General features: G+C 48.2%; 1 protein-coding gene across 2 annotated transcripts; it reads left to right on the forward strand.

Annotated features, from left to right (window-relative positions):
* Window positions 1–296: 296 nt before the first annotated feature.
* Acp6 (acid phosphatase 6, lysophosphatidic) lies at window positions 297–21,084 on the forward strand. Of its 2 annotated transcripts, none has more exons than XM_050124784.1 (11): window positions 297–843; window positions 7,382–7,510; window positions 7,628–7,758; window positions 8,076–8,152; window positions 11,020–11,107; window positions 11,491–11,623; window positions 13,553–13,653; window positions 15,918–16,013; window positions 17,273–17,438; window positions 17,889–18,044; window positions 20,734–21,084. In XM_050124784.1, the coding sequence occupies exons 1-10, from the start codon at window positions 646–648 to the stop codon at window positions 18,024–18,026; spliced, it is 1,257 nt and encodes a 418-aa protein (XP_049980741.1). In that variant the 5' UTR covers window positions 297–645; the 3' UTR covers window positions 18,027–18,044; window positions 20,734–21,084. The 2 variants fall into 2 exon arrangements, with proteins under 2 accessions (XP_049980741.1, XP_049980740.1); XM_050124783.1 differs by lacking the exon at window positions 20,734–21,084 and adding an exon at window positions 18,165–20,676 and having other exon boundaries at window positions 298–843.
* The last annotated feature ends 5,953 nt before the right edge of the window (window positions 21,085–27,037 follow it).

Raw genomic sequence — 27,037 nt, forward strand, 5'->3', positions numbered from 1 at the left:
ACCCTTATTTCCTTCCCAGGCAAACCAGCAAGGGGGAAAAAAAAAGTTCCCATTAATTGCCTGGGGCCCTTAGGCTGCCTTAGCCTAGATTGGCCCAGTGGAGTGGAGGCTGGAGGGGGGTGGGTGGAGGGGCAAGACTTTCAGCTCAGGGGGCGGCCGGCCGAACTGCCGTCCCTAAGGGCCTTCGGCCGCGCACAGCATTGTGGATGTTGTAGTTCTTACAGGCTGAGTTTCCACATCGGACGAAGTCTCCGGACTCACTTTCCCGTGCTCCTGTGCCGCTGACTTAGATGGGGCAGGTCCTAGGCAGGGCAATAAATTGCACGGGCGCTTAGTTATAATATGTGGGCTTCTGCTGTTGTAGCCTCCCTTCCACCTGCTTTGAAATACAAGTTTCAGGTCTTTGCTGAGTCTGCAGCAGGAGCTGCCGGCGTCGCCTGGACTTAAACTACCAGGCAGTCTTTCTGCTCCCTCCCATTTCTCCCCACCAGGGTCCCGCCCCTCGGGCCAGAGTGTCGCCGGGTCGCCGCGCTGGAGTCGCTTGTTCTGCAGGCTGGTTGGTGCTTGCCTTCCAGTCCCTGTGAACTTGGGGGAGGCTGCTGAGCACCCGTACCTGCTGAAGCCTCAGCTTCCAGAGCCTCCAGCATGCGCGTGTGGGCCCCCGTGGGCGTCCTGGCCTCGTTGGCTTACTGTTTCCACCAGCGGCGGGTGGCTCTGGCCGAGCATCGGGTACCTGATGGCCAGTGTCCAGTGGACCGCAGCCTACTGGAGCTGAAAATGGTGCAGGTTGTGTTTCGACACGGGGCACGGAGTCCGCTCAAGCCGCTCCCGCTGGAGGAACAGGTGAGAGACGACGTACCTTAAGATTCCCCCCACCCCCAACCCCCGGCGCAGAGAGGCTTGGGCTGGGTTCAGAACAGAGGAAAACAGCAATAAACGGGCTGTGGCCCGGAGCCCTTTTCCCCATCCTCATCCCCCCCCCCCCACACACACACACACACTCCACCAGTCTGTAAGCCTCCCTAGCTAGGGCAGCTCCCCCAAACTTTCAGTTTCAAGGTGTAATATAACTTTTAAAAGATGCATAGGCACCGCCCAGGGCATCTTATTTTAAAGGCAGAGTCTAATTAGGCGGACGTGGAGTTGGGTCGCATTTAGCAGTTCTGTGTTTTGGTGAGCTTAAGTTCAAGGGTGCAGCGGACCTTGTTAGTGGCTCTATCGCTGGTTGTTAGTTGCAGAGACCTTTGTACCAGGAGTCACCCTAAGTGTTATCACAGCGCAGAACAGGCTGGTGCCTTTGGGACCGGATCTTATTACAGATTTTCTCGTGGCTTGCTGGAGCCCGTTTGAGATCTCATGAAGTCTTTTTGGTGACGAGGACCTTATCTTGGGGTTCTTTACGTTTTAGGTTTAGAAATCTGAATTAGCCAGGATAATTATGATTAAAACACAAGTAATTCGCTTCCTGTTTTAAAAATGATCGCCTGTCAGGTGAAAAAGAATAGGACACCAGAAGTCCTCGAGGCCCCACGTGTTGGATTTACCCTTGGAATGTGTATTTCTTCTATATTCTTCATAATCATATCTGAATGCTGAAATGCTATGAATTTTATCTTCGTATCATGCAACCTAAGGTCCTGTCTTTAAAGAGGGTCACAGGTGAAAAAAAATCAACCCTCCAGGTGACTTTCACTTAAAGACATTTTAGCAGGCTCTTAACTTTATGGCTACACCACTTTCTGTCTGGTACTGCAATTTTCATTTTGCTTCTTTGATTCCCCACCTCCTCCACGTAGGGCCTTTAAAATTAGATCTCTAAAGTTATTTTATTATTATTATTTTGTCCACACATGCTTCATCTCTTTGTACCCCTATTCTTCTCTATTTCTTCTTATTATAGAGTGTTAGGAAGATATATTGATGTTTTAGATACCGTTATCCGTGACAGCAGAGAATAAAGTTTGTCTGTCTAGATCTGAACCCAGTGTATACAGACTGTGCAAGTACCTATCTAGATGAAACTGCACGTGTGGATTCTAGCATAGAATGGCTTCGTTGACATGCTTTGACGAGGTGTTACCATTCTATGTTGAGGGAACTGGAAGAAACAATCCCACTCAATTCATTACTGGAAAGACAGTCATTGCATTACTCCAGCCTCATTTTGAACTGAAAAAAAAAAAAAGAAATCTTTCAGGTGTGTGTGTGTGTGTGTGTGTGTGTGTGTGTGTGTGTGTGTGTACATACCGGTGGTTTTGTGATGGGAATCTTACACCTTTATGGTGGAGATACTGAGAATCCCGGCTTCGTTATCTTTACTTTCTTTCCTGTTTTGTTTTTCAAGACAGGGTTTCTCTGTGTAACAGCCTTAGCTGTCCTGGAACTCACTCTGTAGACCAGGCTGGCCTTGAACTCACAGAGATCTGCCTGCCTCTGCCTCCCGAGTACTGGGATTAAAGACATGCTCCACCAGTTCCCGGCTCATTATCTTTTCTTTATATAGTTACAGAAGGTGGAGTGTAATTTCACGGCCTTGCTTTGCAGTTTGAGAACTGTTGCTTTAACTTCCCACTCATGCACTGCAGACTTAGGCTGATATTTTGATTTTTTTAAACATGATTGGTGGGAGGGGGAGGATGAGCACGCGTGTACACACAGGTGCCTGAGAAGCCAGAAGAAGCCACATCTGGAACTGTAGCTAGAGGTGGTTATGAGCCACGTGGTATGGGTGCTGAGAACAGACTTCAGTCCTCAAAGCAAGCACTCTTGGCGGCTAAGTTGTCTCTCCAGCCCTAGGTAGAAGCTTTAACCATGTCTGGTTTTATTGGATAAGGTTCTGTACCTAAAAGCCGGGGGGTGCAACCAACTCTTTGGCTATGCGTAGTTGTCATCAGCCTCCTGTGACTTGATTCGGGATATCTTCTCTCGAGTCTTTTCAATATCCATGATTATTGATATTTCTGGCCTTATTTTATTCTGGTGTGGTTGCCAGAACAGACTACATGGCAACAATTACAAAACTAAGATTATGTTTGCTGCATTTTCTAGTTTCTGCTGGTTTACCATCATTTCAGCTTTCCCACAAGCCCTTACAAAGTGCCATTGTTTAAGAGGAGACAGTGTGCTGACTTGTTTTCTTAAGGATTGGGGAACAATTGTTCTGTACTGCCTAAAGATTTGGAAATAAAATTATGGAACTCGCTGAACATATTTCTTTTCTTTTTTTTTTTTTAAAGATTTATTTATTATGTACAGTGTTCGGCCTCCATGCCTGCAGGTCAGAAGAGGGCACCAGATCTCATTACAGATGGTTGTGAGCCACCATGTGGTTGCTGGGAATTGAACTCAGGACCTCTAGTAGAGCTGTCAGTGCTCTTAACCTCTGAGCCATCTCTCCAGCCCTGAACATATTTCTGACCTTCCAACTCTTGGCTCTGCTTTCAACTTTTCCCTGGCTTCCTCCAGACAGTGGCAAGGGAACCCCCTTAACTTTTATAACATAAGTGTAGCCCACCCTAATTCCTCGCTAAGTTCTTGTCTGTGTTTGACAGTATAGATGAGCCGGGAAGTATACTATGTTGCTTAACTCCTGCCTAAAGCTCAGTGGAGAGAAGTGTTTATGAACTGTGTGCAAGTTCATTCATTCCTCTGGGTTGATGATGGTTCTAAACCCTGGCAGGTTATTGAATTCCGCTGGGGTAGTATTCATGCCCAGGAAGTTCTGGAAGTTAAGAGCACTTCCTTCTGTGGTAGAGGACTCTGGCTTAGTTCCCGGCACCTGCATGGCTGTTCAAAATTGTATGTCCAGCTCCAGGAGCACCGCAGCACTCTGGGCTCTGTGGGCACAAGGCACACATGTGGTGCTCAAATGCACAAGCAGGCAAAACACACACACAGTATGCATGCCTGAGTCTTCCTGCAGATCTTGATTTAATTGGTGCAGTGTGTCCAGACACTGTAAGAGCTTCTCTTCTCTGGTGCTTAGGATTATCTGGGCTCAATAGCGCTGAGAAGTGGAGACCCCACCCCAAAAATATCCAGATGTGATTGGCCCAGAAGGAGGCTCAGACATCAGCAACTTAAAAATTCCTTGTGATGCCTCGAGCATAACCAAGGTTTAAAACCCATTGCTTTTTCCTAAAATCTTCACCTGGAAGGTTTTGGTGTATTTTTCTGTACCTTTTTCTTTTCCTTGGGCTGTGTCCTGTCCATCCCACTGTGGAATCGCCTTCCCCGGGTATGCTGTGGTGTTGAGGGAGCAGGGAGAAACCGACCACAGAACTCACTCACCGCTGTGACAGCTGGAAAGACATCCATCACATCCCACTGTCCTCTTTATGAGACCCCGTGGGAAGAATGTGTCTGTTAGCTTTAGGGGTGCTGTACTTCTCCCAGCTGTTGTCTTGCCTGAATCTTTAACCTTGTCTTGCGGTGTTCTAAAAGCGGACAGTTTAGTCCGGCATCTGCAGCCCCCCACAATCAGCCTGCGAGGCTTGCAGGACCCGTACTGCTGTGTCTGTTTCTGTCCCTACACTTGCTTGTAGTCTTCCCTGCTTACTTTGAATTAGTTGTTTTCAATTATATTTTAGGTTTTGCTATCATCTAATTTTCTTAAGATTTTTTTTTCTTTTAGTTTATGTGTCTGTTTGATTGCCTTCGTGTGTGTCTGTGCACCGCAAGATTGCCTGGTGACTGAGGAGGCCAGAGAGCATTAAATCCCCTTAGTCAGCACACTGTCTCCTCTTAAACAATGGTACTTTGTAAGGGCTTGTGGGAAAGCTGAAATGATGGTAAGAAGTTAGAAAATTAGATGGCAGAAATTAGAAAACGCAGCAAATGTAATCTTAGTTTTGTAATTGTTGCCACGTAGTCTGTTCTGGCAATAATAGCAGAATAGGTTGTAAGCCTCCATGTAGATGCCGGGGAATCCTTGACTTCTGGAAGGTCACTAAGTGTCCTTAGCCACTGACCCATCTCTCCAGACCCCTAACTCTCTCTTTAAAGATGATATGTATATATGTATATGTATATATGAAGTAAAATTATCAAGTTAGTCTCTCCCCCACTCCCATCCTCTGAAACAGGCTCTGGCTTTGAAGCCTAGATTGGCCTGGAACTCAGTTCTGTAGCTCATGTTGGCCTTGGACTCAAGGCTGTCTGGCCGCAGCATCCTTTCACCATGCTCAACTGGTTTGAGTTCGTCTTTACCTCCTAGAAACTGAACAGGGATAAGGATAAGTGTGTGGTAATGGAGGTGGGTAGCGTCTATGAATGGGTATATCATCCATGCATGAAAATCTGATCGTGTGCTTAGACTCCGCATGGCCTGAACACCAGGATTGTTGCTGGGACACACCAAGCGTCCTCTGTGCTCAGAGGTGAACCTGAGTGGACCTCGGGGCCTGTGTCCCAGGTTCTGTGCCCCACACTGGACTTAACCAACACGGAGGCTTAGTCTCAGCTCCAAAAGAATTGGCAAAGGAGAAAGCTGAAACAGCCAGATCTGACTCACCGGGATGTGCTGAGAGTCCCCAGAGCACACAGGGGTTGCTCACCCTAACCTGACCCCTGACCTTTCCTGCTTTCCTGCTCTGTCTTGGTTTTAGACAGGGTGTTTGCAGTAGCCACACAAGCTCGAAACCAAAGCCATATTCGTCCTTTTTCTTCCTGTTTGCCTCCCAGCCCCGCCCCCCCCAATCAGAGCTTGTATCTGCCCACTTCCTCTGTTCCTGCTGCCTTAGATGCAAACTTCTGGGTCTCTCTGACATGTTAAAACCAGTTCTTCCGTGTCAGTGGTAACTGTGACGTGCAGCACTGGCATTCGGACCACTCTGTGGAGCCATGCACCCGTCTCACTGCTGCCGGCGTGCCGGGTGGCTGGGACTCTGGGCTCCTGCTCCTACTTCTGTCGGAAAAGCTGCAATTTTCGCCTTTATCTCCTGTTCTGAGGTTCACCTCCTACAAGCCCAGGTGTTTGCGTCTCTGCATCCCTGGCAAATGTCATTCCTTTTGCAACTTTGACTCTGCAGCCCGAAGAGCCGCGCCGGCCTTTGAGCTGTGGCAGCTGTGTTTGGCATCTTAGAAGACAGACCTGCCCCTGCTGTGCCGTGGCTGTCATGTATATTCATGGCTGGCTTCCTCTCTGAAAACCCAGGAAAGGCCAGATCAGGTTACCTGCCATTGGGTGTCTTGCGTGGGCTCTGGGAGCTGATAATAGCATCCAGACTCGTAACCCAGGGGATGACTCAGTTCCTCTTCTCCAGAAGCTGTCTATGGAACAGGACAGACTGGTAAAGGCACTTGCCTGGTGCAGTTTGGTGAAGGCTTTGAAAGAGCCAGAGAAACTTGTATAAGCACAGGGCCCTGGCCACAGCTTCTTGGTTATGTGCTGTGGGTGGGAGTTTGCTTCAAGGACTGGGATATGAAGGAGTCAGAGGTTTGAGTTTTAGAGTGTGTGATTGGGTTCACATTGAGAGAATCGGTAGGCTGGGAAGGGGAGCTCGAGTATGGACTAGAGCATCCATTTTCAACCTGGGGGTCGAACGACCATCTCACAGGGGTCGCCTAAGACCATCAGAAAACACAGATATTTACATTACAGTCCATAACAGTAGCAAAATTATAGTTATGATGTAGCAATGAAAACAATTTTGTGGTTGGGGTCACAACACGAGGAATGTATTGAAGGGTCGCGGTGTTAGGAAGATGGAGACCGGAAGACCATCACAGCTGACTCCACAGAGATAACAGTCGCATGGGTCAGCTGAGGTGAGAGACCTGTGTTGCTCTGAAAACTCGTCCAGTTCAGGCAGGAGCCAGGTTATGAGGACTGAAGGAAGACGAGGAGAAAAAACAGAGGTGTCTGAAGATGGCAGCCACTTGTTTCAGAAACAGAGAAGAGAACCAGAATTAGGCAGTAGTAACACTGGGCTTTCCGCGGAGTCCTAAGTGTGGCTGTGGGGCATGGAAACCACACTCGATTCTTTAGAGGTTGTTACTAACATGCCAGTCCCTGGGATCGTGTTTCATTCATTCATTCAAGGACCCACTCACTCATTCCCTCACTTGGGCACCAAGCGGCTGCATGCCAAACAGCTGGCTGCTTCTCCCTTTCAGTCGAATGGGCTTAGCGGGACAGCAGCGCTGTGAGTCTCAGTGTGTCTCAGAGAAGACCTGAGCTGAAGACACCAGGGATAACAAACCGTGGTCCTTTCTTCCTTTAGTCGGAGGTGCAGGCTCCTTCCCTTGCTTTCCCCGGGGAGGTTGCAGGCCTAGTGTCAGGTGACTCCAGTCACGTCATCCCAAAACCATGGGTGTTAGGGCTACAGTTTCAAGAACTTTCTTTTAACTCTATGCCTTTTTTTTTTAATGGCCACACCAGGTGGAGTGGAACCCCAAGCTTTTAGAGATACCACCTCAAACGCAGTTTGATATCACCGTCACCGATCTAGCTGGCGGCCCGAAACCTCATTCTCCTTATGACTCTGAATATCAAAAGACCACCTTGAAGGTAAGTGACGCCTCCCTGCTCTGTGAAGCCCACTGCAGAGCCGTGGGGACTTTCTCTGAGTTGAGCTGTGCCTTCATCTGACCAATCTTCCCTTTCTTTCTCTGTGCCCCACTTAAGGGCGGCGTGTTTGCTGGGCAGCTGACCAAGGTGGGCATGCAGCAGATGTTTGACCTGGGAGAGAGGCTGAGGAAGAACTATGTGGAAGATGTCCCCTTCCTTTCTCCTGTCTTCAACCCGCAAGAGGTCTTGTGAGTCCTAGATAACGAGATAGATACGCACTTGCGCGGTCTCGCATGCATAAGCTGTCCTGACCCCTGCTCTCATCCACGATGGTTTGGGGGACAAATTGCTACCGTGCACTTACCCTTATGTCGTAGGCTGCCGTGGGCGAGTATCACTGAAGGTCACAGTCAGGGCCCTGGGAGCAGCCAGGCTGTAGGGAGGAAAGGTTTCTGTCCCATGGTGTCCTGTGTGTGGTTCTGAGAGGTTCACACCTGCTCCATCCCCAGCCATTCTGCGTTCCCATGTGAGCATCTCTGCCTCTGCATGTTCATTTTCCTCCCAGTGTCCGCTCCACCAACATATTCCGGAATCTGGAGTCTACTCGGTGTTTGCTGGCTGGGCTTTTCCAACATCAGAAAGGTTCGTATTTGGGCCGAAAAGTCACCCCTGTGCCAGAGGAGCTCTTCTCGTCGCCAATGCATTTTCCCTTCCTCCGCGCCTTTTCTCTCCATCCCCTGTGTACATGACTTCCAGTTGTTCATGTTGCAAGGGGTCCTTACCAACCTGACCTCCGCAGTGAGCAGGAACTGGGTGCACCTCTGCCTCCTGACTCCTTGGGCTTCCACGTAAGCTGCAGAGGTCATTCTGTCCAGGCTTGTGGGCAGTAGTGAGGCACTACTGAGAAAGAGGGAAAGGGCCACTACTACTGTCGTGGCTCTGATCTTAATGATAACCCCCAGCCCAGTGTAGGTTGTGTCTGCCGTGTTCTATGAAGCCTTTCTTCATTGAGAAGGTTGTTGAGTTTGAGTCTTAACGCATTTAATCGGCGAATGATTGCAGTCGTCAATTCCAGAACTTTCCATCTGGGAGGGGTGCATTTCTTCATTCCTTTCTGGATCCCATGTGAGACCTATGTTAGCCACCGGCACATTGATGTGGCCAGACCTCCTGGCTTGTGCTGTCAGAGAGAGGGGAGGCTGCCATGGCAGGAAGGTGTGCCTGCAGAAGCAGGACAACAGTATGAGGTGGTGAGTACGCACATTGTGACAGGCCAGGACACATGCCGAGCCAGAGGCAGGTGTAGCCTGCAGAGGCCTGCCTCCACGCATCTAACCAGCCGGGCCCCACTTTGTTAATGCTCTGCAGGTCCCCACACCTCACCTCTCCTCTAGGGAACAAGTGTTCAGAATCACAGGATCCTGTGCTTCAAACCACAGCTGCAGATTCAAACCCTAACAGGGCCTTGGGCCACCGAAGGAGGCGAGCTTTTGTCTTTTGTAATTGTTTCAAGTCCATATGGAAGCACTCCTTTGAATTTCAGATAATCTTCTCCTAACTGGTACACTCTAACAGGTATTAGGGTACTAATCGCTGCTACGTAGCAAAAATTGTTGTTCTGTTGCTTCTAGAAGTATCTTGAATGGAAATAAAGTTTCTGTCAAACTTTAAAGGACAGTAGGACCATCAGGCCAGAGGAGGTTGCCCTTACCCGTCTACTGGTTTGGGGGTTGCTACTCACCCTGGCTGAAGCCGGCCACCTCACACACTGTGTGTCTAGGAAGCCAAGCAAACAGGGCAGGCTGCTCCGTTGTCAACCCTCAGGCTTGGAAATGATCCACAAGGCCTGGCCTTCCGAAAGTTCCTCCCTTGCTCACCTTCGAAAAGGCAAATGTCCCCTTCCCGGAAACAGTCAGTGTGACTCAGGAGGAGGCTCCTTATTCTCCACAGGCAGGTTGCAGGCTAAGGATGCCCCAGGTTCTAGCAGGGAGGGAACAGCTACCTCGGGATAGTGACTCCCCGAATGACAGGAAGCCCAGTGGGACTTCCCTCGGAGATAATCTGTGCCTTTCTCAGTACCTAGAACAGCAGAGACAGTACAACTTCAGAATGGCTTTAGGAGGGAAGCCCTGGGGTGCCTGAGACGGCCGGGTGGGAGCTAGAGGGTAGCGGACTATACAGGAAGCCGGAGAGCGTCCATCTTCCCATTTGTCAGTCGTTAAATGTAGATTGTCTGCTCAGGTGTGCCTTGCTTCCCATTAGCTACGTCCTGATATCTTGCCATCAGGAGCAGACTGCGGACGGACGTGGGTTCGTGGTTATGCTAAAGGTTTCCATCATGGTTATTGTCCTGACACATAAACATTGTCCTAAGAACTCGGCACATATTGTGGGGCAGACACCATCAGCTCCTTTTACAGATAAGAGAAGGAATGCAGAGAGAGGCTGAGTAGCTTGCCCAGTAGCCCGGATCTGCAGATGGTATAGGTGGGGTTAAAGTCCAGCTGTCCATGTTTGTCCCCTTCGTCAGCTGCATCTTTGAGGATGTGCAACATCTAAAACGTCTAGGGCGGGGTCTTTGATAATTTTGTCTGGTCTTTGTTTTTAAATTTACTTCTGTGTGTTTCTGTGCTCCATGCATGCGTGGAGACAGACGATAATGTGTACACGTCCTTTCTCCTTCCGTGATGTGGGTTCGGAGGACTGAACTCGGGGGGGTCAGGTTTGGTGGCAAGTGTGTGTGTGTGTGTGTGTGTGTGTGTGTGTGTGTGTGTGTGAGTGATAGTCTCATGGAGCTCAGACTGACCTCAAACTTAGTGTATAGTGGAGGCTGGTCTTGAGTAGCTAGTCCTTCTGCCTTTACTCCCGTACCACCGTGCCCAACCTTACCTGTTCCTTTCTACAAGCCCCCAGAATCCTGCAGAGATGTCCCAGGGACTACAAGAAATAAGGATGCTAAAACACGTACCTGGGCTTTGCTTTGAGCCCCCATGCTGTGGGCGCTAACACGTTTCTTTTTATGCTGTGTGGGAATGAGTGGGTGGTGGTGGTGGTGAAGGGTGTTCTGTTGCTTTGGAAATCCAAGAGTCCCTCTGCTTTGATTCCCTTTGGGTTCTGAGCTGAGCAGATAGCCTTGTGATAGGTCACCCTATTGGCCTATGGAAGTGAATTGCGGGAAACAGGAAAATAACCCAATTCTGATTAAGTCAAGCCAGCCGGTCTGTATTGGAATGCCCACACATGCTGGTCCTGGTTGTGTCTTGGGAATGAGTTGGAAGCTTTGGTCTGATCCAGGTCTGCGGCCCAGTGGGAGGGCGTATGCTAAACAGAACAAAGCTGCTCCTTTATCCAGGGCTTGGAGGAGAACTGTGGGCAGAATCAGCGCAGGAACTGCACCTAAAAATGACCACTTAGATCAGCTCTGTAGACAAAGAGATGGGGAAGGCAGAAGCGGTCCTGGAATTGGGAGCTGAGGCCCCCTACCACTGGTGTTTCCTTCCTCCTTCCAGGATCGGTCGTCATCCACACCGATGAGGCGAGCTCTGAAGCCCTGTACCCCAACTATCAGAACTGCTGGGGCCTGAGAGAGAAGACCAGGTAACAGGCTTTTCTTGTTCTTGCTAGCATCTGCCATTGCTCAGGCATTTCTGGGGTACACTGAAACTATTCCAGAGTAGAAAGAATGGGGTTCCCACACAGATCTGAGTTATGCATGGGTTTTAGTAAAATAGGTAGAAACAAAAGAAGAGGATTTGGAAAATTTAGTCTTTTATTCTAGCCCTAATTCTTGCTGATTTATGTTTACAAGTCATTTAACTTCTTAGAGCCCTAATTGTCTTGTCTGTAAAATGGGAATAATATTGCTAGCCACACTAGGTTGTTGTAAGGATTACATGAGATCGTAAACGCTGAACAAAGTACATTTTATAAATTACTAATCTCTGTACAGTAGTAATATAAGAGCTTGTGGGTTTTGGCAGAAGCCGGAAGAAGACTGCCAATTTGCAGCCAGGGATCTCCGAGGATTTGGAAAAGGTGAAGGCAGGTGTGGGTATCAGCAGTGGTGACAAAGTGGACTTCTTTCTACTCCTGGACAATGTGGCTGCCGAGCAGGTGGGATAGCTGTTTCCCCTGGGAACCATGGGAATGAGGTGATTAGAGCTTCCTGGGAGCCCTCCCGTCTACAGGCTGCTGTAATAGAATAGGATCTGCATGTAGGATGGATGTGGGGATCGAAGGGCCCAAGACACCCAAGGAGGGACTGGAACAGTCAGATGATTCCTCACCCAGGGTCAGGACATTACCTGACCTGTGTGTGTTTGGGAGAGTGGGCTTCCGGTGGGCTAAGTAGCGAGTACAGTAAAGAATATCCATACCATTTTTCTATGTGTATATACTCACCTGTGTGGGCGCCAGAGGACAACCTCAGATGTCCTTCTGCAGCGCACATACACCTTGGTTTTTGAGATAGTCTCTAACTGATCTAGTCAGATATGCTAGGCTGCCCGGGAAACCCCTGTCTCTCTACCACCCAGGACTGCAATTGTTAGCTTGTGCCATCACAGCCGGTTCAGGGGGTCAAACTCGGGTCCTCAAGCTTACATGGCAACCACCTTAGCGATCTGCCCTCCCAACTCAAGCTTTGCTTCTTTTGAGACAGTGTCTGAATATGTGTAGTATCTAAGAATTGCCTCCAGCTCTTCCTCTCTGAGTGCTGGGGTTACAGGTGGGTGCCACCCGCCAGGCTCTACTTGACAGTTTTACATTTAGCATTTCTTAGGGTCCAAAACTTTAGGGACCCGTCTTTACTGTGTCACTTTTGAAGGGGCCCGTATGAGTATCCGCATATTTTAAAATCTAAGTTGGCATGGTCCACATATCTATATTATATTCTTATAATCCCAGCATTTAAGATGCTGAGGCAGGAGGATCGAAAGTGGAAAGCTAACCTGGTCTACATAGTGCAGTCCTGCCTAGAATATATGTGTATGTGTATATGTATTAATATATTTATGTTTGAGTCTTGGGCTGGTGACGTGGCTCAGTGGGTAAAGATGCTCGCCTCCAAGCCCAGACAACCTGCATTTGGTTCCCAGAAACCTCAGAGCCGATGCTCACAAGCTGTTCTCAAACTTTTGCATGCTCAGTGGAGCAGTGCATCCCTCTACCCCGGCACTCACACACACATCGGTCAATGTAAAATTTTAAGATGTCTGTAAAGTAATCTGGTTAGCCCGTTAGTCTGTTTTCCTCAAATTGATTTAACCATAGAATCTTTTTATGGACTCAAAATATATTGTATGTATTACATTTTATGAATGCATATAACATTTTGTGTAATGTGTACATATTATTAAAAAGCATTGAAATTTATATTACATATCATGCAATAATAGCACCACGCAGGGAACCCTTCTGTGGATTGAAAGACCAGATGCCCAAAGACAATGCAGGGTCTTTTTCCTTGTCTTATGACAATAACGATGCCTCCCAGGCATCCCTGTGCCTCTGGTTTATGTATAGTGAGTTTAAGGTTATATGGCAAAGGTTCATAAAAAGCATTTATATGGCATTACAGTTTCTAAAATCATTTTAGGGAAACAACAACCAAATGAAATGTTTTAATTCCTTGACTTATAGTTTATTCTTTTTTAAAAGTTAAAAATTGTTAGTTTTCAAACTTGGAGTGCATGGGAGCCATCATGGGGTGTGAAGCTTTCTTTACAATCCTGTGCCTGTATGGGGCTGGAGGGATGGCTCAATGGTTAAGAGCACTGGCTGCTTTTCCAGAGGACCCGGGTTCAATTCCCAATGACAGCCCACAGCTGTCTGTAACTCCAGTTCCAGGGCATCTGCATCTTCACACAGACCTACATGTAGGCAAAACACCAATGCACATAAAATAAAAATAAATAAATCTTTTAAAAAATCTATGCCTTATAGATCTTAATTAATACAAAGGTGTAAGGGTCTTGGGGACTTAACTGGTACCCTTTGTAGGCAGGGAGTGTTTTCCTGTGACACTGCTGGTGATCCTTACAGGTGCACAGCCTCTGCAGCTGCCCAGCGCTGAAGAGGTTTGCCCAGATGATCGAGCAGAGAGCTGTGGACACGGCCTTGTACGTGCTGCAGCAGGAAGACAGGTGAGAGACCACAGGTGAGGGCTCTCCTTAAGTCATACCTGGTCAGTGTGTGTGTGTGTGGGGGGGGGGTTCATCAGGCCCCTTCACACCTGCCAGCTGGCATCAACGTGGAAAGAGGCCTTTGCTCTCACTTCTGAGCTGGGGCTAGTGACCTGGACCTCCACTTCTGGGCTAGCCTACCCCAGGCCTCTGCTCTCACTTCTGAGCCGGGGGTAGTGACCTGGGCCTCCACTTCTGGGCTAGCCTACCCCAGGCCTCTGCTCTCACTTCTGAGCCGGGGATAGTGACCTGGTCCTCCACTTCTGGGCTAGCCTACCCCAGGCCTCTGCTCTCACTTCTGGGCTAGCCTACCCCAGGCCTCTGCTCTCACTTCTGGGCTAGCCTACCCCAGGCCTCTGCTCTCACTTCTGGGCTAGCCTACCCCAGGCCTCTGCTCTCACTTCTGGGCTAGCCTACCCCAGGCCTCTGCCCCCACTTCTGAGCCGGGGCTGCTGACCTGGACCTCCACGTCTGAGTCTTATACTCTTCCCTTTGCTTCACATTTCACAAGATCGAGTGGCGTGAGTGGAAGGTGGGATCACTGCCCTGCAGTCTGTTGACCACAGCTCAGTTAACAGATGTTCCCTGTTCTCCCCAGGTGTGAGGTGTTGCTTAGTCTTGTTGCTTTCACAGGTGAAGGAACTAGACAGAATCCACAAAGCCGTGCTTGGTCCCTAGCTTGAGAGGAAGAGCTAGACCGAGAGGGCTGGTTATTGTTGTTATGGGCTCCTTTGGCAGGTGGCACAGCTAGGACTTGGTCCCAGATCCTCTGACCCGTTTGCTGCTGTGTCTTGTTGGTACTTGAGATTCTGTTCTGGAATGCCCACTGCTTCTTTTTTTTCTTTTTCTTTTTTCCTTTTTCTTCTGATTAAGAGCATTCAGTTTGCACTAAGAATAGGTGACTTGGAAGCATTTAACGTAAAGGGAACGGATAATCTGGGGCTGTGCTGGGGGAGGGGAACAGTTAACTGTTCAAGAATTTGCAGTGTCTGCTGCGTGAGACAAGAGCCCCTGGTTGCTTTGGCTTGGAGTCAGCATGCCCATCTGTGCAGCAGCCTTGGGCTTCCCGCAGTTCTCCAGCCAAGCCACTCAGCTGCCACTCCCTGGGACTCAACAGCTTCCAGGTTTTGTTCGTGAAGTGGCCCCGCCAGACCTAAACGGCCGCTCACTGCCCTCCCTTCTGCCAGTCCACGCGTAAACATACGTGGCAAATACCCCAGGCTCCGTGGGCCATGCCTGGTGTATTGCAGCTTCATCTTTATGCATCATGAAGCAGCTATGGGTAATACGCACACAAAAGGGCATGGCTGTGTTCTAGTGAAACTTTATGAGAACAGGCAGGTGCCTCGTCATTTGGCCACAGCACGGCATGCTTTCTTCTGACCAGTCGTTCTTTTCATTTCGATCAGTTGCATAAAACTGATGTTTTCTTCGAGAACAAGCGGTATGCCGTTGCAATGCCGTCTGGGTCTGGCCTGTGTACCCGGCAGGTGCATGCCGCATTCCTTCAATTACAGAGGTAGCCGTAATTTCTAAACTAGATCTACGCCGTTCATGTCGGCATCCTTCTCTTCCGTGCGCTTGAGTACCGGGGCTCCTACAAGCGGTAGGTTTTGGTTGAGTTTTTGGACACCCCCACCCCAATAAGAAGTGCGAGGCGCACTCACAAGTAAATCTTTTGTCCCTCGTCAGCCTTGCTTTGCTTTGCTCGGTACTGCGAGAGGATATGTGTTGCATTGCAGTCACTGATGGTCACAGGATGACCCAGAATGAAAGTGGCGGGGCGTAGCTCACAGAGTTAGAAGAGTCCCTACTTCACTACGCTTCGGCTCCAGAAGGTGGAGTGCATGCAGGGACAGTCAGCAGGTGCTTTTCCAGGGGCCTTTCAGGGTTTCTGAGTCTTGTTACCTCCGCCCTTCCCAACTTTGCTCTTTTGTTCCTCGAAGCGTACTTCCCTTTTTCCACCTTGATCTATTGTGTGTGTGTGTGCGTGCACGGGTACGCTGTGCACACTTGTGGAAGTCAGAGGACACCTGACGTTGTTACTGTTGGAAGTCTCTAAGTTGATGCGAAACTATTCTTCCCTGCCCTTGCTGTGGTCCCAGCCTTATTTATCTTTCTCTGCCTCATCCGACTGTGCTGCTGAGGTCCTCAAGGGCAGAGCTGATGCCTCTCCTGGGTGCTGAGTGCCTCCTGGGTGCCCAAATGTTATTCCTATTTCACAGGGAAAGTATCCAGATGGCAGTGGGCCCATTCCTACACATCCTGGAGGGGAACTTGCTCAGAGCTGTGGACCCCACAACCCCACCCAGCAAGACCAGGTACCCAGCACAGTGAATGCTTATGCCGTGCAGAGCTTGCGGGGGGCCTCTGGCTGCAGGGAGGGACTCCGGGACTATGGGTCAAGAGCCAGGCTGTCAGTGGCTGCAGGAGAACGCTCACCAGGGTCCCCAAGCAGGTCACAACACTTTTACTTTCTTCATGCTGTGGCTCTCCTTGTATTTTCTAGTTTAATGTCTCAAAGACTGATATCACCCTGGTTAACTGGATATATGAATATTGCACTGGTTTGTAGTTTAACAGTCCAAAACAGTGATGACTTAGTTCAAGTCCCTTATTCGGTGTACGGAAGGTAGGATCGCTATACATTTGAAAATATTGGAAGCAGCTCATGGGCTTCCGTCCTCAGTTTCCCAGAGCCTGGGATCCTCGATTTGGAATATCATGTGTCCTGGGCACTTGCTCAGCAAATTGTGGTCTGGAGATGGAATCTCAGGCCCGTCTCGGACCTGCCAAGGCAGAGCCTGCATTGTCACTAGATGCCCCTTGCTGCTGAAGTACTGCTAGGGTGTGAAGAGATGGGTGGGTGGAGATAACAGGGCTGAGCACCTGCCACGCCTGTGGTGCAGGGACCTGAGTTCAGAGGCGAACAGGGTTTCTAACAGCGCTGCGTCCCTCTCTGTCCACCACACACCTGCAGCGGCACTGTATCTAGCATGCTGATGCTGCCTTGCTGATCTCCACCTTGTACCTTGAGGAAGGATCTGGTGCCAGTCTCCTAAGTTGAGAGCCAGTAACATCCTTGGTCGTCCTGAAGAGAGAAATGCTATCATCGAGCAGACACCCTAAAGGGTGGCTTGCTTATTGTTTGACTGACTGAAACTCCTAGGGAAGTGTGTTGAAGACCAGGCAGCTTAGTATTCTTTTGAAATTAATTGCAATTTCCAAACCCCACTACATGCATGTAGCCAAGGGTAGAAGAACATCAGTCATGGGTGGCCGGGCCCAGAGGAAGAAGAGAGGTAGGACCCGAGCCCCAGGTGTTGTTTCTCCTTTGAAACTCCCAGGGTGGGGGTGAGTGTGTGTGTGTGGGGTGTCCTTCTCCAGGAGACAAGAGAGTAGGAGTAGGGTCCTCCCCATCTGCTTCAGAGGGATTTTAAACCAGCTCAGACGACTGCTAGTTGCCCCTTGTTTCTGAGGCAGCTGCTGTTTCTCATTCAAAGGAGACAGGCAACGTCCTGGCCTCCTGATCTCGAAGCAAGCAATTGTGGAGAACCGTTTAACTGTTTCCTTCTTGCAGAAAGATGTACCTGTATGCCACACATGATGTCACCCTCATGCCTATCCTAATGGCCTTGGGGATTTTTGACTGCAAATGGCCTCCATTTGCTGTTGACCTGACCATGGAACTCTACCAGCACCAGAAATCTAAGGAGTGGTTTGTGCAGCTCTATTACCATGGAGAGGTAAGATCTCTGAGGTGAGGCTGGATGGTGGCTAAGCCCAACCCCGTCCTTCCGTGTGTCCTCCCCGCCACGCCTAAATTAGTGTCGTGTGTCTCAGGCCCAGTGGTGTCCCAAGTGTTGGCCTCAGCCGTCTGAATCCCATAGAGCCTAGGGCAGTAGTTGACCTGTAGCATGGCCACATCTCAGCCCTGTAACAGACTCCTTCCCCCAGGAACAGGGCGACTCTCCAGCCTTCCTGAGTGTGTCTGCCAGGCTCCTATCTGTGAGGCCCATTTTAGGAAGCCACTGAGTGTCTTCATGGCCAGTATTTTGGTGTCCTGGCTAACCCATCACTGCTGATGTCCTGGAGAAGCTGAGTACTGTCCAGGGATGGGACTGTCAGCTCTTCCAGCTCAGGGCCAGAGCTCAGCTAGGCTTTCCAGGACCTGCTGAGTTCTGTTCCTTCCACAGGAGCAAGTGCCAAGAGGCTGCCCCGACAAGCTCTGCCCACTGGACAAGTTCTTGACCGCCATGTCAGCTTATGCTTTAAGCCCAGAAAAATACCACACACTCTGCTCCCAGGCACGGACAGTGGAACTCAGAGAGTGACGTGTTTACACAGACAAGGTGACTTTTAAATAAAGTGTCTTTATAGAAAAGGGTATCATGTTAATCAAAAGGGATTTTTTTCTACTCTGTGACACAATTTCTTACTTTATGTGTATGAATGTTTTGCCTGTATGTAAGTCTGAAACCACCTGTACCTGGTGCCCCATGGAAGCCAGAAAGTGTTGGATCTCCTGGAACTAGAGTTGGAGATGGTTGTGAACTGCCATGTGATCTTCTGGAAGAACAGCCAGTGCTCTGAACTGCTGAGCAGTCTCTCCACCCGCATGACATGATTTCTAAGAGCGTTGGTGTGAGCCTGGGAACTGTGAGCTTTGGGACTTGACGCTCTTTTCTTCTGTCAGCTTTACTCAGGCTCTAATTGTGGCTATCAGAAAGGTGGCTGCTTCTGCCTTTAAGTTGTTGCAATTCATTGAGAGACAAATATCAGTAAATCAATGGCTTACAGTGCAGTGTTCTTTTGTTTTTTAAGATTTATTATGTATGCAGTGTTCTGTCTGTACACCTGCACACCAGAAGAGGGCACCAGAACTCATTACAGATGGTTGTGAGCCACCATGTGGTTGCTGGGAATTGAACTCAGGACCTCTGGAAGAGCAGCCCGTGCTCTTAACCTCTGAGCCATCTCTCCAGCCCTAGTGCAGTGTTTTTTAAGTTACGACAATGTATTATGTGCATGTTCTGAACATAGAAACAGACCTGCTCCTCCTGGTAGGGGCTACACAGACAAGCCAAGATCCTTCTCAGGAAATTCTGTCTTAGTCTAAATAAGCATGGGAATAATATAGTCAAATTCAACATTCATCAATAAATATAATACAGAACGTAAATAGACCTAAGGGCAGAAATCACGCAATCATCTCAGATACTGAAAAGCCTTCAGGCGAAGTCTGACATTCCTTCATGATTAAGGCCTCGAAGAAACTGGGACTAGAAGAAACATACCTCAGCATAATAAAGAGTGCGTATGACACATCTATAGCTAACATACAGTAAATGAGGAGACTCTGAAAAGTCAGAAATAAGACAAATGTGTCTGCTCTGTTTACTCAGTGTGGTGCTTGAAGCCTAAGCTGGAGCCATAAGGTACAGAAATTTTTTTAAGGCAGCACACAAATAGGAAAGGAAGAAGCCAGATTATTATATGCAGACAACATGGTCCTGCACTTAGCAAACCCAGTGACTCATCAGAAAACACTGAGCAAAGTAGAATACAAAGTCAACATACAGACAGCAGTAGCCTTTTTATATAACAATAACAGGAAATCAGAAAAATAGTCTCCATCACCATAGCCTCAAAAATAAAAATTACTTTAAGAGAAAACTAATCAAAGAAATGAAAACCTTGTCCTGGTTACATTTTATTGTAACCTTGGCAGAACTAAGTACCTGGAAAGGGGAGTCTGAGTTGGATTGCCCAGATCAGACAGGTCTGTGGGGAATTGTCTTGTTGCCAGTTGGTTTGGGAGGGCCCAGACTACTGTGGGTAGTGCCACCCCAAGACAGAGGGTCCTGGTTGTATAAGAAACCTGGTGGGGCAATAGCCAGGAGCAAGCCAGTAAGAAGCATCCTCCCTGGTTTCTGCTTGTGCCCCCACCTTTACGTCCCTCGGTGATAGATTGTGATCTAGAAGTATAAGATGAAATATTCCCTTTCCTTCCCAAGTCACTTTTGTCTTGGTTTATCACAGCCACAGAAAGCAAAATAGAGCAGATCTCTACAATGAAAACCTTAACATGCTGAAGAAACCAAAGACAGTAGGTGAAGGGTTTTTCAAGCTCACAAATCTGTAGTATTATTGTGAAAATGGACATACTACCAAGAGTACTTCACTGCAAACCCCACAGAATTCCAGTGACAGTCTTAACAGGAACAGAAAAGACAGCCCTAAAACTGATGTAGAAGCACAAAAGAGTCCAAGTAGCCAAAGCAATACTAAGCAAAAAGCAGTACTAAAGGTCTCATGATATCTCAAGGTAAGCCACAGAGTCATGGTGTCAAAACCAGCATGGTACTGGCACAACACCTCCATAAAACAGTGGGGTGGAATAGAAGACCCAGACAAGCCTAGGTGGCTGCAGGCACCCAATTATTGACAAAAATGCCAAAAACACCACAGGAAAGACAAAAAATAGTGCTGGAAACACTGGATATTCACAGGTAAAAGGATAAAACTAGATCTGGTGTGGGAGGTCCTTCTCTGTGTGTGTTGCTTTTCTTGGTTAATGAATAAAGAAACTCCCTTGGCCTGCTGATAAGGCAGAATTTAGGTATGTGGGGAAAACAGGACTGAATTCTGGGAGGAAGAAATTAGTCAGAGAAGCATCATGGAGCCACCACCAGAGTCAGACATGCTGGAACTTTGGTGGTAGGCCACAATCTCATGGTGATATACAGATTAATAGAAATGGGATAAATTAAGATGTGAGAGTTAGCCAATAAGAAACTAGAGCTAAGCCAGGCGGTGGTGGCGCACTCCTTTAATCCCAGCACTTGGGAGGCAGAGGCAGGCGGATCTCTGAGTTCGAGTCCAGCCTGGTCTACAAGAGCTAGTTCCAGGACAGGCTCCAAAACCACAGAGAAACCCTGTCTCGAAAAACCAAAAAAAAAAAAAAAAAAAGAAAGAAAGAAACTAGAGCTAATGGGCCAAGCAGTGATTTAATTAATAGTTTCTTTGTGGTTATTTCAGGGCTAAGCTAGCCAGGGGGCCAGGATGAACAAGCCGGCCTTCCTCCAACACTAGATCCTTATCTATCGTCTTGTACAAAAATCAGTTCAAAATGGAGCAGTGGCATTGGAGGCCTGAAACTCTGGATCTGTTAGAGAAAAACAGGAAAATAGAGACTCAAGTGGAGATTTCCTGAAAAGAACTCCGCAGCTCAAGAAGTTCAAATTGGCCAAGGGAATTGCATGAGATTTAAAAGCCTCCATACAGCAGAGGAGGCAGCGGGAGGCCATCAAACAGAATGGGGGGAAATCATCGCCAGTCTGACAGCCTCAGCACCTAGTCTGTGTAAAGAACCCAAAGGAAATTAAATAAATGTCTTACAACACACCTGACAATACTCTGTGGTGATTTAAAGGAGAATGACCCCCATAGGCTCATGTTTGGATATTTGGGCCCCAGTTTGCTGGACCTCTTTGGAAAGGATTAAGGGGTGTGGCCTTGTTGGAGGAAGTGTGTCATTGGGGATGGGCTTTGAAGTTTCAAAAGACTCCAGCCATTTCCAGCCATGTTCCTGCTCCCCACCCCCTCTCCTATTTGCAGTTTAAGATGTGAGCTCTTGGCTGTTCTTGCTGATAGACCTTTGCTCCACCATCGTGAAATCATAAACCCAAAGTGCTTTCTTTTATAAGTTGCCTCGAACATAATCTTATCACAGCGATAGAAAGGTAACTATGAACAGTTCAGCCAATAAGTGGGCATGTGCATGAACAGTAAAAGCTGTGCCCTGAAGTCTTATGAGAAAAAAGGTGCTCAACAGCCATGACCCTCATACAAAGGTGAAGACCACCTGAGACTTCATCTCATCCCTGTAAGAAAAGCTGTCGTTAGATAAACCGCCAACAGATGCTGGTGAGGATGTGGGGAAGAAACCATGTGCACTGCTGTGGGGGGCATAAGCTAGGGTAGCCCATGCGGAAATCCCAAAGACGGTCTTCTAAACACGGAAACGAGATCTGCCCCAGAATGCAGTTATACCACGGGGTGTAGTCTTGAAGCGGACCCCGGAGACACCTGTGCACCCATGTTCTCATTGACTAAGATGAAGCCGGACTAGCTCCATCATCGGAGGAAGGGATAAGAACAATGTGGGCCTGCATACACAGCCTGGTTTTATTCAGCCATCTAAAAAAAAGAAGTGGCATTTTTTGCAGGAAAATGGATCAAGCTGTAGATCATTGTATTAAACTATATAAGCCAGATTGAGAAAGATAAATGTTTTCTCACATGTGGGGCATGTGTGTGTAATATCTATATGCATATGTATTACATTTATGTATGTATATATACACACACATTACATGTTAATAGAGATCTGAAGGTAATGACGTGAAAGAAAAGAACTGTATATGAAGAGGAAAGGGGAAAGGGTAAGTAGACAACCATATGGAATGATTGGATGAAAATATCGGTGAAAACTACCGCCATAATACAATGACTACACACTAATATAAAAAGGTAGGGACACAGTCAAGTGGGAAGAGCTTCACCTTTCACAGGGTGTCCGTGTCTGCTGCTGCTGGTCCTGTTTCCTTGTCAGCATCCTGTTCCTTCCCAGAATTCATTCCAAACGTGATGATTTCAAACCACCAACTTCCCAGACAGGAAAGCCTCTGTGCTCCCTGCTGTCTGTGAGATGCGGCTCCCCTCCCACCCGGCCCTTGATGGAAGGCGCTAACACCCTCCCTCCAGTGCTAAGCAGACAGCACACATCATCCTGTGTTGTCAGTAAGGTTCTACCATGCTACCAGCCTGTTTGTGGAATTGTTTACATCTCTCCATCTTGTCTTCCATATCCTCCTGCCATCCTAACTCTGCTGCTCACTGCAAACCTTATTTCACTATGAAGCAAAACCAGCAACAACCAAAAAAAAAAAAAAAATCCACATCTCTGTATTGCGACACCCCCCTCCCTCCTTTCTTCCTGTTACTAGAACCCGAACCCTCCCTCGTCCCTCCCCAGGCCAGCCTTCCAGCTTTGCCTTTCTGCCAATGTTTTGGGTTTTTTTTTCCCCACCACGTGTTCCCATTAGCATACAAATAAGCTATAAAATCTCCTGTCTTAAAATTTCTCCCCATCATCTGGCTATGGCATTTTTCTTTCTAGCAAGGCTGTTCAAAATAGTGTCCATTTCTGATTCTTTTTACTAGGTATTCACCCCCAAGCTCCATGGAGACCACCCTTGTCAAAATCATCAGGGACCTCTCCGGCAAATCCAATAGCCAATTTTCAGTCGTCTCCCTGGGCTCATCAGCATGCCAAGAGTTTTCTGGTTCTAGGGCACGCTCTTGCTGCCTCCACTTTCTCCGCTTGTCTGTTTTTGCGGAATTCTCCCCTTCCCTGGCCTCTGAGTGTTGAAGGGTCCTGAACTTAGTTTGGGGACCTTTTTTTACTCTCCTATCCTGCACTTACCCCCAGGTAGTTCTGTAATTTTCAGTATCAACTGCTCAATGAGTCTCACTTCTTTCTACTCAGTAGTACCTCAGTTTAGGAATTAAAGGTATTTCATTGGTCTGAGACTTCCCAGGGCCCACAATCAACCATCAGCTCGGAAGCTCCTTGTCCCTCTCACCTCCCACAGGTCCCCTCCTCTAACTAAACTATCATTGACTCAGTGGCTTGGGCCACGACCTTAGGGGTCACCCTTGAGTCCCCTCTCTCTCAGCCCGTGCCCACTGCATCATCAGTGAATTCTGCTGCATCTCTCCCAGCTGTACCCAGAAGAGACCTTTCCTGAGACTTCTCTTGCTATTGTCTTAGCTCTCTCATTGCCACTGACCTGGACACCTGAAAAGGCCTCCTACCCAGTCCCGCCTCTCTGCGCTTCTTCCCCAGTCTATCCCGAGACAGCAGCTGCTTTTAGAAACAATCTCATCCTGATCCTCTTTTGCCCCAATTTCTCTGGTTCCCATCTCAAAAGAAGTGACAGTCATTGTAATGTTCTCGAGGCCCTGGGATGCCCTGCTGTCTTGCTCATTCTTCCCCCTCACCCCAATAGTAACTTTTGACTTCATTTGTAACTGAGGGATAATAATTGTCTATATTCATAAAGCAAAATAGAATGTTTGATGTTTATCTCTTATGAAATGGTTAAATTTCGTAAATAAACAGTATGGAATGATTAAATCAAGCTAATTCACGCAACCACCTCGGTCACTTTTTTGTACATGGTGAGAGCTAAAAATCTGCTCTTAGGAGAACAGAGTTGCCATGGTTCGGGTGCATTTTTCTGTCCAAATTTCATGTGGAAACTGAGTCCCTAGATAAAAGTATTGGGGCCTTTGGCCTAAAGGCAGGTGTTTGGGTCATAGCGACTCTATTTCCTCGATGAATGTGTGCACTGAGAAAGGGACTTGTGGGCCAGTTCTGTCCCCTGCTCCGTCATGTGATGACATGGTATTCCTCTTCTCAAGGGTGCACATGCCGCCATCTTAGAAGCAGAGATCCAGGCTGGCATCTTGATCTTTGCTGACCCAGCCTCTAGAATTATGTGAGATGAATCTCTTTCTTTTACCATCACCCCATTTGTGGTATCTGCCACAAAGTGCAAATAGCCTAGAAACACATTTTAATCATGGTCACCACGCTATCTGCCACAAAGTGCAAATAGCCTAGAAACACATTTTAATCATGGTCACCACGCTGTGCAGATCGCTGTGACTTATTTCCCCCTAACCGAAAGTTCATGCCCTTAGACCACCATCTTCCCCCTAACCCTTGCCCTGTCTTTCTGCTCTTAAAAATGAGTGTGTGGCAGGGAGGCAGGGAGGGGAGCAGAGAAAAATGTAGAGCTCAATAAATATCAAAATAAATAAATAATTAAAAAAAGTGTTACACTAGGAAACAGCATGAATACCAAATATACAAATATAAATTCAATAAATCATTTATAATGCCACAATTTATCAAACAAAATTCACTAATCAATTCAAGACCCTTTTTTTGTTTTGTTTTTTGAGATAAGGTTTCTCTGCGTAACAGCCCTGGCTGTGCTGGAACTCACTTTGTAGACAGGCTGTCCTTGAACTCACTGAGATCTGCCTGTCTCTGCCTCCCAAGTGCTGGGATTAAAAAAAAATGAGTGTGCCAAGAAGTCCAGAGCCTTGTCCTTACTACGGTAACTTTGTTCTCTTCCTGGAGTGTTCATCCTGACATCTAAGTTAACACAGGTTGCCTTTGCCTTCCGATCCCTGCTCATCCGTTCTGTTGGTCACTTCCTTGTAGGAAGTTGGTCACTCATTATGGGTCTTGTAAATTACTGTAGTCTACAGCCAAGTGCAGGACTTGGTAGGACTTGGACTTCTGCAAAGATGTTCTGACCGACCCTGGAAGTGAGAACTGTCTCCTTGTGTGCATGCTCCCCTGTTTACCACTAGGGGGCAGTCTGGAGCAAAGGAAAATGCCAAGGCTGTCCCTGGGTTCAAATTCTGTTTCCAAAGACTCCGTTTTCTTCCCTTCATGTAAAGACGGCAATAGTAATGTATAATTTGTATTTATTCCTCATAACTATGTCTCGGTTGTGAGGGTCGACCGAACAAGCAGAAAGGCCCCCAGATGTCTTTTCTGTATATCTCCCCGCTTCCCACTATTACATTTTTGCCAGTGAGGCTTTCCTCTCCTGAGTGCCACCAGCCCTCTGCAATCAGTACCCTCCCTGAGACAGCCCTCCCAGTGACAGCCATTCCCCAGCAGCATGCCCGAGGGTGTATTCACAACCTGACTCTCTCCCTCAGCTCTGGTGTGACTGAGGGCAAGTCCTGTAACTTCCATGAACTTGTGTTTTTCTGTCTAGGAGACGGGGGCCTCCAGACAAACATGGGAGCACAAAGGCAGGGTTAGTTTCTCGAGGCCTCTCGCCTTAGCCCATAGAGAGCAGTCTTATAGCGTGGTCCCAAGGAATCACCTCTTTTCAGTGCCCCAATTTCCTGCTCCTACAAGGATGAAGTCATTTTGGGTCAGGACTCGCCCACAAGACCTCATTGACCTTGTTGAAGAAGATGTCCTCAGCACGGAGGAGAAGGATGGATGGGAAGGTATATCATAGCTCCCCACCATCCCCTGCCCCTGCCCCTTAACTCCTTTCTCTGGGAGTCCAAGAATGCTGCTAAAGAAATCTGGAGAGATGGCTCAGTGGTTAAGAGCACTGCCTGCTCTTCCAAAGGTCCTGAGTTCAATTCCCAGCAACCACATGGTGGCTAACAACCATCTGTAATAAGGTCTGGTGCCCTCTTCTGGCCTGCAGGCATACACACAGACAGAATATTGAATACATAATAAATAAATAAATATTTTCTTTTAAAACAAGAAATCCTAGCGATGTCTCACTTAAGGGAGGGTGCCAAGTAAAGGGCCTTCTAAGGCTTTCACTTTTCCAGCTCTCCCTGCCCCCTCCCATAGCTTGGCTTGAGCAGGAAGGCTTTAACTCCACCTGGGACCTAGCTGCTGGAACTTTCTGAGGGCCTCAATCAAGGCTCACCTTATGGAACTCTGTTCTGCTAGGCAGTGGACCAAAATGACTGACGTCAGGTACGCCCAGTCTCTCCTGCTGTGTGCAGATTCTCCTTCGCCGTCTCTCCTAGGAAGTGGAAAGGGAACTTCTGCTAGGAAGACAGCAAGGGAACAGAAACCCAACCCAGAGAGGGGGAGCAGAGACCCCATCTTCCCACTGCTGTCCTCACGACACCAGGACCAGCTGCTAGGCCTGTTGCTGTCCAAGAAACTCAGGTCTTTTTAAAGTGGTACCTGGCACCCTCCTAAGCTAGAAGCCTTTTGTGGGGACACTTTCTGGACACCTCAGGAGCTTCGAGAGAGGCCTATGGGAATAGGGGCCAATTGCTGTGTTTGCTGCAGGCCGGGGGCGGAGTGGGGTGGGTGGGGCGGGGGCACAGCTAGAGTGGAGTGTCCTGGGAATGTTGGAGTCCCTTTTCAGCTGGCAGGGAGGGCGATCTCCAGGGAACTGGCTTTGTGTTCTGTTCAGGCCCTGCCCTCTAGTGGCCAAGGGACTCTGCCAGCCTGGCTGCCCCACTAGCCTCTGAGAGCCCAGTTCCTGTCTAAGGCTGGCTTCAAAGAACCGAAAAGCATTTTCTCAACAAAAGCTGACCTTCTCATTTCTCCCTTTTCTATACCTGATTTTGTGTGTGTGTGTGTTTTGTGGTGTGTGTGTGTGTGTGTTTTCTGCTTCAAGACTGGGTTTCTCTGTAGCTTTGGAGCCTGTCCTGGAACTAGTTCTTGTAGACCAGGCTGGCCTCGAACTCACAGAGATCCTCC

Source organism: Alexandromys fortis, unplaced genomic scaffold (assembly GCF_014885135.2).
Source record: "Alexandromys fortis isolate MF-2015 unplaced genomic scaffold, M_Fortis_MF-2015_v1.1 scaffold_235, whole genome shotgun sequence".
Lineage (NCBI taxonomy): Eukaryota > Metazoa > Chordata > Mammalia > Rodentia > Cricetidae > Alexandromys > Alexandromys fortis.

Coding starts and splice junctions, on each gene's coding strand:
- Acp6 (XM_050124784.1), top strand. CDS start 646: ATGCGCGTGTGGGCCCCCGTGGGCGTCCTGGCCTCGTTGGCTTACTGT. Junction 844..7,381: donor CGCTCCCGCTGGAGGAACAG/GTGAGAGACGAC, acceptor TGGCCACACCAG/GTGGAGTGGAACCCCAAGCT. Junction 7,759..8,075: donor TTCAACCCGCAAGAGGTCTT/GTGAGTCCTAGA, acceptor TTTTCCTCCCAG/TGTCCGCTCCACCAACATAT.